Below are 12,712 nucleotides of genomic sequence, written 5' to 3'. Positions count from 1 at the left end.
TTTAAGGCTCAAGAGGAGAATGACCGAGAGTTTCCCAACAGAGGGGGGTCCAGAGTGTGCCAATGATCTCATACTCAGAACGAAAGCGACCAGTCACAGCATCAACATATATATATATATAATTAATAGAGAACGAGCGAACAACGCGAGGCAATCCTCCTCATGCTAGTTAAAGGATTTGTTTGTATTAGCGCCATTTCGATGGCTTGGGAAGGTGGGAAATGGTTGTCTACAAGCATCGCATAAGCTTGATCCTGACAAGATTCCTGAAAGGGAAGCAGCTAGCACTGCCCATAATAGCTCGGCGCCCAATAATGAATTGAGGTTGCTAATTCTGGACAATTTAATCAAATAATTAGGAGGGAGGGAGGGAGGGAGGCTTACCGGTGAGCCAACTTCTGTTGAGGTCACGGGTCGGATCGCGCCATTTTGGATTCATGCAACATGCCAGCTCCCTGGGCAATATATTAGTTCACAAGGCTCATTGGCTAGCTAACAAGGAAACAAGGAAATGTTGAAGTCATGTGACTGTGCATCCTGCTAAGCATTTGTTAAAAGAGACAAAGCAGGGGATTAAGAGGACAAGTAGAGGATTTAATGCTTCAGGAGTTGTATAAAGATCCAGATCGGGTAGACTTTGTACAGAGGAAGACAAGACGAGAGATTATAAAATTTAAAGCTGGGTCTGGATGTGGGTGCGCATTTAATGATAACGAACACATCTGAACGTCAGGTTATATTGGAAAGAAACAGAAACCTGATATGCTCTGCCCTCAACTTGCGAGCTCACGAGGCAGGGATCATAAAATAAGATGGTGTGCATTTGGTAATAAACATCAAGAAAATTTTAAGATGGACCTGGATGATGGGTACAACAACGCCTTTATCCCAAAATTTTAATTTTTGGGGTCAGGTACGTCCAGATCAAAGTATGCATTTAATGATAGGGTTAACGTACGAGCCCCCTACTATCACCCGGTTGCGGGTAGATCCCCTTCAGTTATATTGCTGCAGATAGGCTGCGAGTGAAATTTATTCAGGGGGTTTATCTACAACAACGAACTGCAGGGGGGTCCATGTGCAATCAGCGATAGTACAGGCGGTCTATGTAAAGGGGTTTTTCCGCAATTAACCCTTACTAATAATGAACGGAACTGAAATTTAGATATATATGGAATGAAACAAAAAAAAATCTGATTGCGCTGCCCTCAACTTAGATATATATATATATATATATGGAATGAAACAAAAATCTGATTGCGCTGCCCTCAACTTGCAAGCTCATGAGTGGATCGCCACTGTTCGTATGCCCCCACAAGAAGTAGACGGCTCTGATCCTGCTGATGCATGAAAGGCCTGGAGGTTTAACACAAGGATTACTACTGACGCCTGCATCGTGAATGAGATTGATTGAGAATAGCAGCAATCGCAAAAATCCAAAATTTCAATCCAATCAGTGAACGTATACAGTGTCAAATAACGGACGGTTAAGGTTGTTGAACGATTTCGCCTACATCAGCTTGAAAATGTAAGGAAACACTAGTTAAGCAGAATTAACGCCGTAATCCAAAAGTCATTCACTTTTCAACAGTCTAGTACTTCAAATTAAGGAAGATAATAGAAAGGTGAAATTATTAAGTCCACAGAGATGAGGAGCAAACCCTTGGTTGTGCAAATGGATGTTAACAAAAATCAGGGGAAACATAATGGTAGCAATAAAAAAAATTGCACTTATTAAGCTATTGGAGGATCCCTTGAGGACAAAATAAAAATCACGCAGATGGTTCCAAGATCACATGAACTTTTATGACAAACACTAGACACCTATTTCTCTTCATCCTGTATCCGTTTTGTTTCAGAATCCCCGATTCATAAGAGGCAGTTTTCCTTTTAACTTTCAACTATATGTCAATCTGCAGTAGAACAAGCTTTTTAACTTTAGACACCAGAAAAATAATGAATGAGAAGCATTTAACTTATCATTTACAAACAAACTTAGGTATCGCTTTCCTCCCCATTGCGACAAAATAATAAAGGGAGATTCATTGGTAGATTATAAAGAAGCTTCATGATCCTATCCAAACAAGTGATTGGGACTAGAGTTAAAACGCTATTCAGCCCCACACAATCACACAGAACCACATGCATGACACAATAAAAGAATACATCACTAACTTTAGTGCGATAACATCAATAAAAAATGAACTACAGTACTACAACTCATCTGAATATGCAAGATTAACTGATCTGCGCTCACCCACTAACTCCCAAAAATCTGAATTCCTTCTCTGAAGAGTTAACACATCACTCTCTGGAACTTGGTTTATGCGCCATTAAGAAAACAGGATTCAAGCACCCCAGACTCATATAAAGATGTAAGCCTGGATGGCATTGCAATTAAGCACATACGTCGCGTAGATTGCATGATTACTGACTGTGAAGTTCCATAAAAAGTTAGGGAGTACCTACTGCTCAATCCTTCGATATCCGCACAAGTATTCCTGTCGGTGTTTGTACAGTTTTCAAGTGCCCAGATCCAATTAGGTCTCTCAGGTGAAACCGCATGTCTAGTGGTGATAGTCTCAACCGTTTCTTCTCTAGGGCAGCCAGATGCATCTCCCTGTATTTTCTTCTACTTAGAAATGAGAGGAGCTCCTTTCTTCCCTGAAAAATAACACTGATTATGTTTCATACTTTCATCAAAGATGAGAAATTCTTACCTTCATAAAGTTGCTAAACAAGTATGGCCCATATTTGAGTATGAATAAGCTAGGGATTCACTGATACAAATGTGACGGACTGGGCCCATTTTCCAGTTCGAAGCTATTTCAACTTTCAAGCTATCCTAAGCTCAAACTACTACAACCTGCTGCCTAGATTCCCCTTCAGCTTATGTAGATAAGCATTTGGTTGAACATGAGCAATTTACATGCAGTTTATGATCGTGTTTTCTTTCTCTTGGCTTGGGTTTCATTACCAGGGACGAAACTGAATGTGCATTCAAGTTTACGCCGTGTTCATCATGAAAAATTAGCCAGAATAACAGCATATTTTTTTAGCTTGGTCCTATCATTTGCGGGAACACACTTGACAAAATGCGCCTGATATCTTGTCTGAATCCCAGATTTATGATCCAATTGGATCTATTCTTGTACAATGACAAGTCTACTGGATGCCAAGAATTCCCACTGATGGGTTGGGTCAAAGCTATCACCCAAGACAATTCTGATACATGGCATGTATAGCATTCATGGTACTTTTCTTTAAAACAGATCTACAGCACAGATTATATATGTTCACAAGTGAATTCTTATATCAACCAAAAAGTGGTTATCCATTTTGGTTTGGAATTTTGTTAATAAAAAGCAGATTAAGTTTTGACTATCTACTTGAAGTAGGTTCTCTAAATATTTGAATATCCTTTCTTCTTTATCACACTTATATTGTATAAAGGCAGCATAAGTTGAGATATATGTTACCCAGACACTTCTAAACTTGAAGCTGTACCTGTACTCAACATGTACCGTACCCGTAGCCAAAGTCCTTGGGCACTCTTGCATATATACATACATTTATTCAGGAATGTACTCAATTAAACAATATATGCTCTAGTTTAGAACACTTGTCAAACATTTCTAGGACATAAATCGTACACTTCACATCCACTTCTTGAAACTAGTTGGGCTCCAAACTATGATTTCAATGGTCCAGTGGGCGTGTCTAGTTCAAAAAACGAGCACTTTATAATTTATATTCCATATAATAAAGAAACATAAAAATGTTATAGGACGGTTAATTCTCATAACACGTGTATAATTTTTTTTTAATCTCAAGTACACTATTATTTCAATATATAATATAGGTGTATACAATATTCATAAAGCTGCTCCGGTACTCTTACCTTTTACAAATTTGTTGTTAACTGTACCCATACCCATGGCCAGACCCATGCAACATAGGTTGAGATGAATTGGGTCTGAAAAAGAAAGTGATGCCTTCTAAGCAGTCCGTTTCTCCTGTAAGTTCTTACTAAAAGAATTTCTTACCCAATCATTTTCTTCAATTAAATCTTATTTCATTTATGCTTAATAAATGTCGGGTCCACGCATCAGCCATTAACCCCATGTCAGTTGGTTGTGAATTCCTGATCATGGTATGAATTAGGAAGAGAAACCATTAAGAATATTTAAACTTTAACAAAGTTCACATACCTTCTCAACAAATAAATTAAAAAAAAAAGAATTATTCTTAAATTCTTAACTTTAGTTTCTGAGAGAAAATACCTGTGACAAGCCTTTCAGTATAGATCCAATATTTGGAATCACAAACCAGTACATGTTTGGATCAATTAGTTGGCGAGTCTACAGCAAATTTGCTAGAATGTTAGAAAGCATTGAGTAATGAGCAAAATATGATGATAAAATAATAGAAATAGAAAGGTAATCCTTGAGCTAAAACAAAAAAGTTCGCTATGCATTATAGAATTTTTCATTGATTTTAAGAAAGAAAGAAAGTATTTGTTCTCTATTATTGTCTTTTGTACATAGACAGCAACACCAAGTTTCCACATAAATAGGTAGTTTAGCTCCATACTCTTCTTGAGTTCTTGAAAACCATTAACATGTTGTCATATAAAAACCATACGGTTTTGCATCAGTCTCGTTCATAAATAATCCCAAACTTATCATAATTATTCCCATCAATTTCTTGGATGACAGTCTTGTACAAGTTGCCAGTCTTTTCTTCCTACTTTTGGTAAGCACGTGTGTGTACCAGCTAAGAATGTGCAATCAAGCATTTTCCACAACTTGAACATCCAGGCTTATTTCTTGAACTCATTGGAAGTCAGTGTGTAATTTTCATCAAGAAAGAGTGATAACACAGACTACACCATACATTTAACATTTGTCAAATACTTAATATACACTAGCTATGACAGACAACAAAACAGAACGAACTATCACAGTTTTAATTGAAGTATTGTAATCTTTTGTCCTTAATTATTTCCTTTACTACTTCGACCCGTTTCAAGTTTTAACACCTCCCTACATAGTTGTGCGATTCCCTAGACCCCCCCCCCAAATGTTGTACAATTCCTGCGAACTGATTTGCGAACCGATTCTAGGTACATTTGTGAACCTCTGATAATGAATTGGTTCCCCAAAATTGACGTACCACTTAAAAGTGTGAGGGACGAATAGTCCATTTAGGTGCACATGAGCAAGACGCAAGCAATATGCGCAATTTAGTGAAGGGAGACACACAATAGAACATATGTAAGTCAATGACTTTACCGTAACTAAATACCTATGTTAATAAAACATGAAACGAAACCATGATCCCAACACAAAGTATATGAAAAGAAAAGCAGAAAAAAAGATCTCCATAAAGAAGTATTTAAATATTTTGTATGAAATTCATATACAATTAGCTTTATAGGTTCTTGTTTTCTACTACATGCTTTGGAAAATAGTAAGCTCACCCAAAAAATATTTATTATGTCCTACTGATTGAATTGCATACTGAGGCAAGATACTCTTGCTCGAATCTAAATTTTCTAAGTGGCGAATTGCGTATTCGAATTCGTACCATGACCCGCTACGTACCACGTATTGTGTAACTATGCCTCCCTACATAAATCTTGAGGTAATGCATCACATAAGAATGAGTGTCATATTCCTTCTTGATTACACTCGAGGAAGGCATAAATCCATAGTTAACATCTATGCTACTTTATTAAAAACAAACATAAGGAACCAACAAAAATATAAGCGTGGTAGATACTTTTTTCATTCAAGTAAGGATAATTTTGTAATTTCATAATGACTTTTCCAAGATTTTGAACCAGAAGGAACAGTTCCTTCCTGCACAAGGACATTTTTATAATTTCTACACTTTTCTAGAGTTTGAACCAGGCGACATCAATGTCTACATCAAGCAGGATCCACTTTTAGTTGGGTTATCTCTTCCAATTGTGCATATGTATATAAGTTCTTTTTCTCATCAAAGCCTTTTACAAGTCATATTCATATACTCTGAAATGATTAAATGAAATAAACTAGATGTAAATTTCACAAATGGGAAGTTCTATGAACATCCTTGTCTACTAAAATTGATAATAATAATAATAATAAAAGTTAAATCTGCCTCTGTTCATAATCCTATCTAACCTTTTATTCGACGTAAATTAGGATTTTAAAACATAAAGAATTATATAATCTTAATGGCTAGAAGAGAGTAGGGTGTTTGCAGTCTTTGAGGTGCAGTAACGGGGGGAACTACTAACATCTCACTCACATGCGGGATGTACTGAGGGGAATAATACTCAGGGGCATGATTAATTGCATTCATATTTATGAATTATTTTGCGAATAATTTATCAAACCATATGCTTATATTTTACTTTTCACTAAAGTAATTTTATAAGTGTAACAACCACATATTCATGTACATTCTAGGATCTCCAGTGAAAAAAATTATGCATGCTCGGATGACCACTGGATGCAAACTCCTTATAATTTTTTATATTATTATATCATTGATAAAAAAAAATTGTATTCTCTATAAACCTTTTAGTTGATATTCAACATAACAGAGTGCAACATTCATACGTCCTGATAACTTCATTCCCAGGTCTTATGTTTAGAGGAACATCATTTTTTAATAAATTTAAACTTCAAGATATCAAAATAAAAAGTCAACGAGAGTGCAGGGTATTAAATAAAGTTTTTATATAAAAAAACGATAAATAAATTTTACGTGTATTCCACATGCAAATTTAACATAAAAAATAGGATAAATAACTTTTAGTGTGTACTGCACGTGCAGTGTTGAAAGCAACAACCTTTCATTGGTCAAGAAGTACAAAATACAAATGTATTGTTACAAGTCACAGATTCCATTCAATAAAAAAATAATATGTTAAGATTTAAGACCAGTAAATCGCACTTACAAGAAGACCGGCACTAATCAAAAGAGTTACATCTGTATCTTTCACTTTGCCTCCAATAGATAAAAGTGACAACTGAAATCAACAAAAAGTAACTGCTCTTACAGTCAAATAATTGAACTATTTCCATTAAAAAGTTACAATAGCTGGTACATGATATAACTATTTAAGTAAATTGAAAAACAACAAAGAAACTAAAATTCAGAAGCATTTTGAGCATTTAAAAAGTAGTAAAACTGGCAAAAGAAAATGAAAGGATAAATTAAATCAAAATCCAAAGTGCACAGAGCACAAAAGTTTTCTTCCTCACATATGATGATTTCTAACAATTGAAGCCATGTCTAATGGTAATTGTTGACAATGTCAGCTTGGATCAGAGTTTATATTATTGATGTAAAGTAATCCATAGTATTTCGTGCACTGCTAATAATGTCAGGAGTACATGCATAGAATTAATGTTTTAAAATGTAGACTAAGCAGCCGCTTATGTGTAAGTGGGTTGGAACAGCTTCGATTAGGGAAAAGGCGTTCCACTATGTGGTCATCCACATACTCGGGCGCATTTTCAGTAAGCACTCACATAATTTTTTTAAGAGCGTGCTTTTCTTTTAAATCTTTTCCGGGTTAAACCCGTATACGCCAAACCCGACTCAACTACTAAAGTTTAAAAAAAAAACTAACCCAAAATTTCCTCCATAAGTTCTGCTACCCCCTTTGTTCTCTCTTGTTTGAACCCAGTAGCTACAACAAATATCTCCGGCCTTCATCGATGCTTGCTCAACCTCGAGTTGCTCGCCGAAACTCTATGATGCACGGATACGGATACGGGACACGGATACGACACAGACACGAATACGAGATACGGCAAAATCCAAAAAAATAGGATATGAGGATACGACGATGAATATTTTTTCAAATTATTATTTTATATAGAAAATTTTATAAAATTTAACTAACAATCTAAATTATAAATCTATCACAAAATAACAAGTTGTTAAACAAAAAGGAATTGGAGTACATCCTCAGTCCATCACAAAATAACAAGTCTGTAAACAAAAAGGAATTGGAGTACATACTCTACTCATTCCATCACAAAATAACAAGTTTGTAAATAAAAAAATACATCAAGATGAAATGGAAGCTAGTCCAATGACTTCTTCATTGCCTTCATCATCAGCAAACACTACGGCCTCCATGGTGGGTTCATCAAGAGACAAGGTGGCGACATCAAGAATACCGACGCCCTGGAATGAGTCGAATGCATCTCCACCAATATCCCACAACTTCAATTCTCCTTCTTGATATTCTTGGGATGACCGAGAAAGCAAACGAAGATTGTTATGCACATACACAAGATCTACTGCCCTTGTCGGTGTCATTTTATTCCTCTTCAAAGAGTGAATGAATGAGTATGTATTCCAATTCCTTTCGCAGCAAGAGGATGAGCAGGGTTGGCCTATAAGTTTTAAGGCCAATGCTTGAAGAGTTGGAGTTAAGGATCCATAGAGCGTCCACCATGGTGTTGGATCCAACAATCCTCTATCAGCAAGAGAATCTGGATCCCTAAAAGTGTCAAGAACGACCGAGAATCTAGCATATTCCAAGTTAACTGCCCTCTGTTCATCGGCATTAGGATAATATCTCCTCAGACACTTGGACCTTTCAAAAGAGATCTCCTCATCCTGATGAGGTGCTTGCCGATGGATATTCTCATTGAGCCATGTCCCGTGATAATATCTATTAAAGTTTAACATTAAATTAGACATTATTAATAAAAATAATCACATCAAAAATAATGAATTGATAACATAATCTAAATTATTACCAATTAGACATTATTAATAAAAATAATCACATCAAAAATAATGAATTGATAACATAATCTAAATTATTACCTTGGATTCAAAGAGTGCGCCATCAAAAATAATGAATTGATAACATAATCTAAATTATTACCTTGGATTCAAAGAGTGCGCCAAGCACTACAGTGGCGTGTTGCTCTTATTCTATCTATCCTCCAAGATTTTGTGTATGACATCATAAAATGAGGAGGGATCATTTTCTCTTTTGCTCTCATGTCGATAAATAACAACATTCACCTTCTCAATCATTGTATCTCACATATCATATACCAAATGAAGGCTAGGCTTGTCTGTATCGGTGAGCCGGATCATATCATATATAGGAGCAGTGAAAGCAATAATATAATTCACCTTATCCCACCACAAATCATCAAGCACTTTCTCCTTAACAAACTGTATTTTCCCACATCATCATCTCTGTACGAGCTCCAACGGTCGCTAAGAACCATATCTTGGAGGCTTCGCTTGATCACCGTGAACCTTTTTAGCATGATGATCCATGAAACAAATCGAGTATCTGCAATTGAAAGAAGCTTCATCTTCGAATGCTCATTGAACATGGCCAGCCTCATTGAGTGATTCATGATGAAGTTCTTAATCATCAAAGCATCATCATATACATCTGTAATCCAGCTGCACTCTGCATAAGCAATTGCATTAGCCTCTGTATTCTTCGCAGCACAAATATTCTTAAGGGCAAGATTGAGGGTATGAACAACACATGAAGTCCAGAAGATGTGTGAAAATTTGTCCTCCACAACTGTCCTTGCGGCCTTGCATGCCGAAGCGTTATCAGTAATAATTTGGATCACATTTTGAGGCCCTACCTCTCTAATGCAAGCTTCAAGTTTCTCTATAATGAAATATTTATTTTTCTGCTCTCCCTCGACATTGAGGTAGTGCAAGAACATTGGCCTATTTTCTGAGACCGCAATGAAATTTATCAGTGACCTCATCTGTGCATCTGCCCAGTCATCACTGCAAATAGAAACCCCCTTCTGCTTCCGTGTCCCTGATGGTCTCCAACAACCTCTCTACGTGAGCCTTTTCACATTGCAAAAGAGTGGTCCACAAAGAATTATAACCCCGAGGCTTGTAACCAGCAATTGAATTGCTTGCGGCATATGTGATCATCTTAGAGAAATAAGGATTTCTTACCAAATTAAATGACAGCCCACCGGTATAGAACATCCTTATAATCATTGAATCCAATTCATCTCTTACCCCTGTATTGAAGGCATGTTCAACGGTGGTAACTCCCCTCCTCCTCTTTAGCTCACTGGACGAGAAGGCATGCTTTGGCTTCCTGTTGCTACACTTGACGCTGAAGAACCTGACAACGTCACTGTCCTAGGCATAGAAGCCCTCACTCTTACTTCTGTTTGATCCATATCAGTTTGCATGTCTCTCATATAGTGCGGCTTAACACTTTTGCACATTTTAATTCCTTGCCCACTAATCCGCATTAGATGTGCTTTGACCCTTGAGTAGAAGGATGTAAATACTTCATTGCAATAACTACACATCCATTGCCAATTCCCCCCTCCTTTACCCATCTTCTCCAACTTTGTGACATACTTCCACAAAGGAGTGTGATCATCTTGAACAGGATGTACACCAGAACTACCTTCTGCTTCCATTGCTATAAACAACAATGAACAAGTAGTAATTAAATATTAAACCATAACATATATGGAATGTAATATGAAAATCTCGATTAAACCATAACATATATTAAACCATAACAAATTGAAATGTTAATATTCATAATTCATTTGTATAATGTTAATAATTCATTTGTGCTAAGAAACTGAAATTAAAATTGGAAAAAATATTCATATATATATATTTAGTAAATTAAAGTATTAAACTTGTATGCTAATTTTCATTTAATCATGCTAGTATATTGCATCACTAACAACTATATTGTTAAATTTTATTTTCCTTCCTTATAGGTTACAAATAGCGGATCAAGTTTCGACTTTCAAGTCAACTAGTAGCACTACACCTAGCTCAAATAGCAAGAATCAATACTCGCAGTCTCGCACAGGATATCAAATAGTAGCTCATTTTTAACAATTATGACTGATATGTATTAATAAGAAGCAAGCAATTAGTCCTTAAATCTTTCTTTGTAAGTTAGTTAACATTTCAACAGTCATATTATTAATAAAAATCACTCAAACATTTAATTATTCAAACTGAACAGTGAACACACAGAAAAATTTTAACAGTTAACACAGAAAAAAATTAGCACAACAGTTATAATCCCGACAAAAAGAGAATAAAAAAATTAACAGGAAGTCCACTAAACAGTGAACACAAAGAAAAAAAGAAACAGGAAGACAAAGAGAAAAAAAATGAAAGAGAAAAACAAAAAGAAAAGAAAACAAAGAGAAAAACGAAACAAAAAGAAAAAAAACGAAACGAAAAACTAAACAATTTTAACAGGAACTGGGCTTCATCGTCCTCTGCTATTAAGACAAAACGAAACGAAAGCGAAGAGGGAGACCCAAAAGAGTGTAGAGAAAGAAAAGAAAAGAAAAACGAAGAGGGGGAATTACCTTCGAAGTTGAATAGGGATTCGTCGTCCTCTGCTCGTCGTCGCCACGAATCTGTGTTCTGCTCGCCGCCATGAATCGTCCTCTACTCGCCGCCGCAGGAGACTGAAGACCGAAACAAAGAAGCCCTGCTCGCCGTCCTCAGCTAGCTGTTCGTTGTCCTCTTGTCGCTGCCGCAGGAGAACACTGTTAACGAAGAGCCAAACAAAGAAGCCCTAATCACGTCCAAAAGAAGAAGCCCTAATCACGGTGAAAACAGGTAAGCGGGTTTCAGATTGAGTCGGGTTTGTACCTAATAGCCTGTTTTCACTTAAAACAATCACGCTGAAACGAATCCGTCGTCGTGTCCGGGTTACTGTTGACCGTGTCCGGCCAGCTTTGACTGTTGACCCGTGTCGGACACGGATTGACCGTGTCCAACACGTGTCGTGCACGTGTCGGGCGTGGCCATGAGGAACGAATCCGTGCTTCATAGCCGAAACTAACTAGAGGATTGGGCAACCTTTGTTGCTTTCTCTACAAGCTCCCCTACAATCACCTTGAAGCTATCCAATGTTCTCCTTGATGCTCTCTAGCGATACAAATTAGTCATAGCTTCTAAGTATATTTCTATTTTCATGAATTTTATATATTTTAACATATGAAAAATAATAAATATAAATTAACAATTTAAAAATGCACAATTCCATATAATCTGGTTAATCAGCGCATAATCTGATTAATAGTTAAACACTCTTGGGCCGCACACATAACAAAACTGTGTTTTTGAACATTGGGTAGAATAAACTTTCAAAACACAAAGGATTGTACTATCCTAGAGCAATAGTTGATCAAGGTCTCTCAACAATGCATTGAACATACATTTTTTAAACTTTTAAGTTAGAGAAAAGTTACCTTTCACATCAATAACTATTTGGTAGTGTATATAATGATATTTTCTTTGCTTAATCAGTGTCTATCCCTTTACAATAATATCTAGTTGATATATTTTTGGCACAAACATAAATATGCAACTTTGGACTTCATTACGCTTGAATGTGATTCCCATTAACATGAGGAATCAATGGGATAATACGGTCATGAAAACGTGTTAGCTCATTATGTGAGAACAAAGTGAGTGTGTTTTCAACCCAAAGAGCAAGACCAATGAGATATTAGGAGCACTTTACGTTTAGTGGGATTGTGGCTTGATCAGTTGCCGCTGCATAGAAGTAGAGGACCCTAAACAATTTCTTGTTTATTATCATCCCTCCATCTTCATATATTTCCATCTTTCATCTTTGTACATATTAGTTTTTTTGTTATCAATAAATCTCAGACTCAGCCTTTTCTCAAAAATA

At 36.3% G+C, this 12,712-nt stretch overlaps 1 protein-coding gene across 1 annotated transcript; it reads right to left on the bottom strand.

Moving 5' to 3' along the window:
- Positions 1 to 1,995: 1,995 nt before the first annotated feature.
- LOC109827792 (serine/threonine-protein kinase 19-like) lies at positions 1,996 to 11,456 on the bottom strand. Its single transcript, XM_020394812.1, has 4 exons — positions 11,376 to 11,456; positions 6,953 to 7,024; positions 4,284 to 4,361; positions 1,996 to 2,664 (listed from the first exon to the last, which is right to left on the bottom strand). Exons 1-4 carry the CDS (start codon positions 11,445 to 11,447, stop codon positions 2,473 to 2,475), a joined length of 414 nt encoding a protein of 137 aa, XP_020250401.1. The 5' UTR covers positions 11,448 to 11,456; the 3' UTR covers positions 1,996 to 2,472.
- Between the last annotated feature and the right edge of the window lie 1,256 nt (positions 11,457 to 12,712).

This window comes from Asparagus officinalis, unplaced genomic scaffold (genome assembly GCF_001876935.1).
Source record: "Asparagus officinalis unplaced genomic scaffold, Aspof.V1 AsparagusV1_Un435, whole genome shotgun sequence".
NCBI lineage: Eukaryota > Viridiplantae > Streptophyta > Magnoliopsida > Asparagales > Asparagaceae > Asparagus > Asparagus officinalis.
This window is presented reverse-complemented; position numbering and strand designations above follow the sequence as displayed.

Excerpts from the sequence above, each read along its gene's own strand:
- LOC109827792 (XM_020394812.1), bottom strand. The coding sequence starts at position 11,447 with ATGGCGGCGAGCAGAACACAGATTCGTGGCGACGACGAGCAGAGGACG. Across the intron at positions 7,025-11,375 it reads ATCCCTATTCAACTTCGAAG|TTGTCACTTTTATCTATTGG; the intron begins GTAATTCCCCCT and ends TGTTGATTTCAG. Across the intron at positions 4,362-6,952 it reads TGATTAGTGCCGGTCTTCTT|ACTCGCCAACTAATTGATCC; the intron begins GTAAGTGCGATT and ends AATTTGCTGTAG.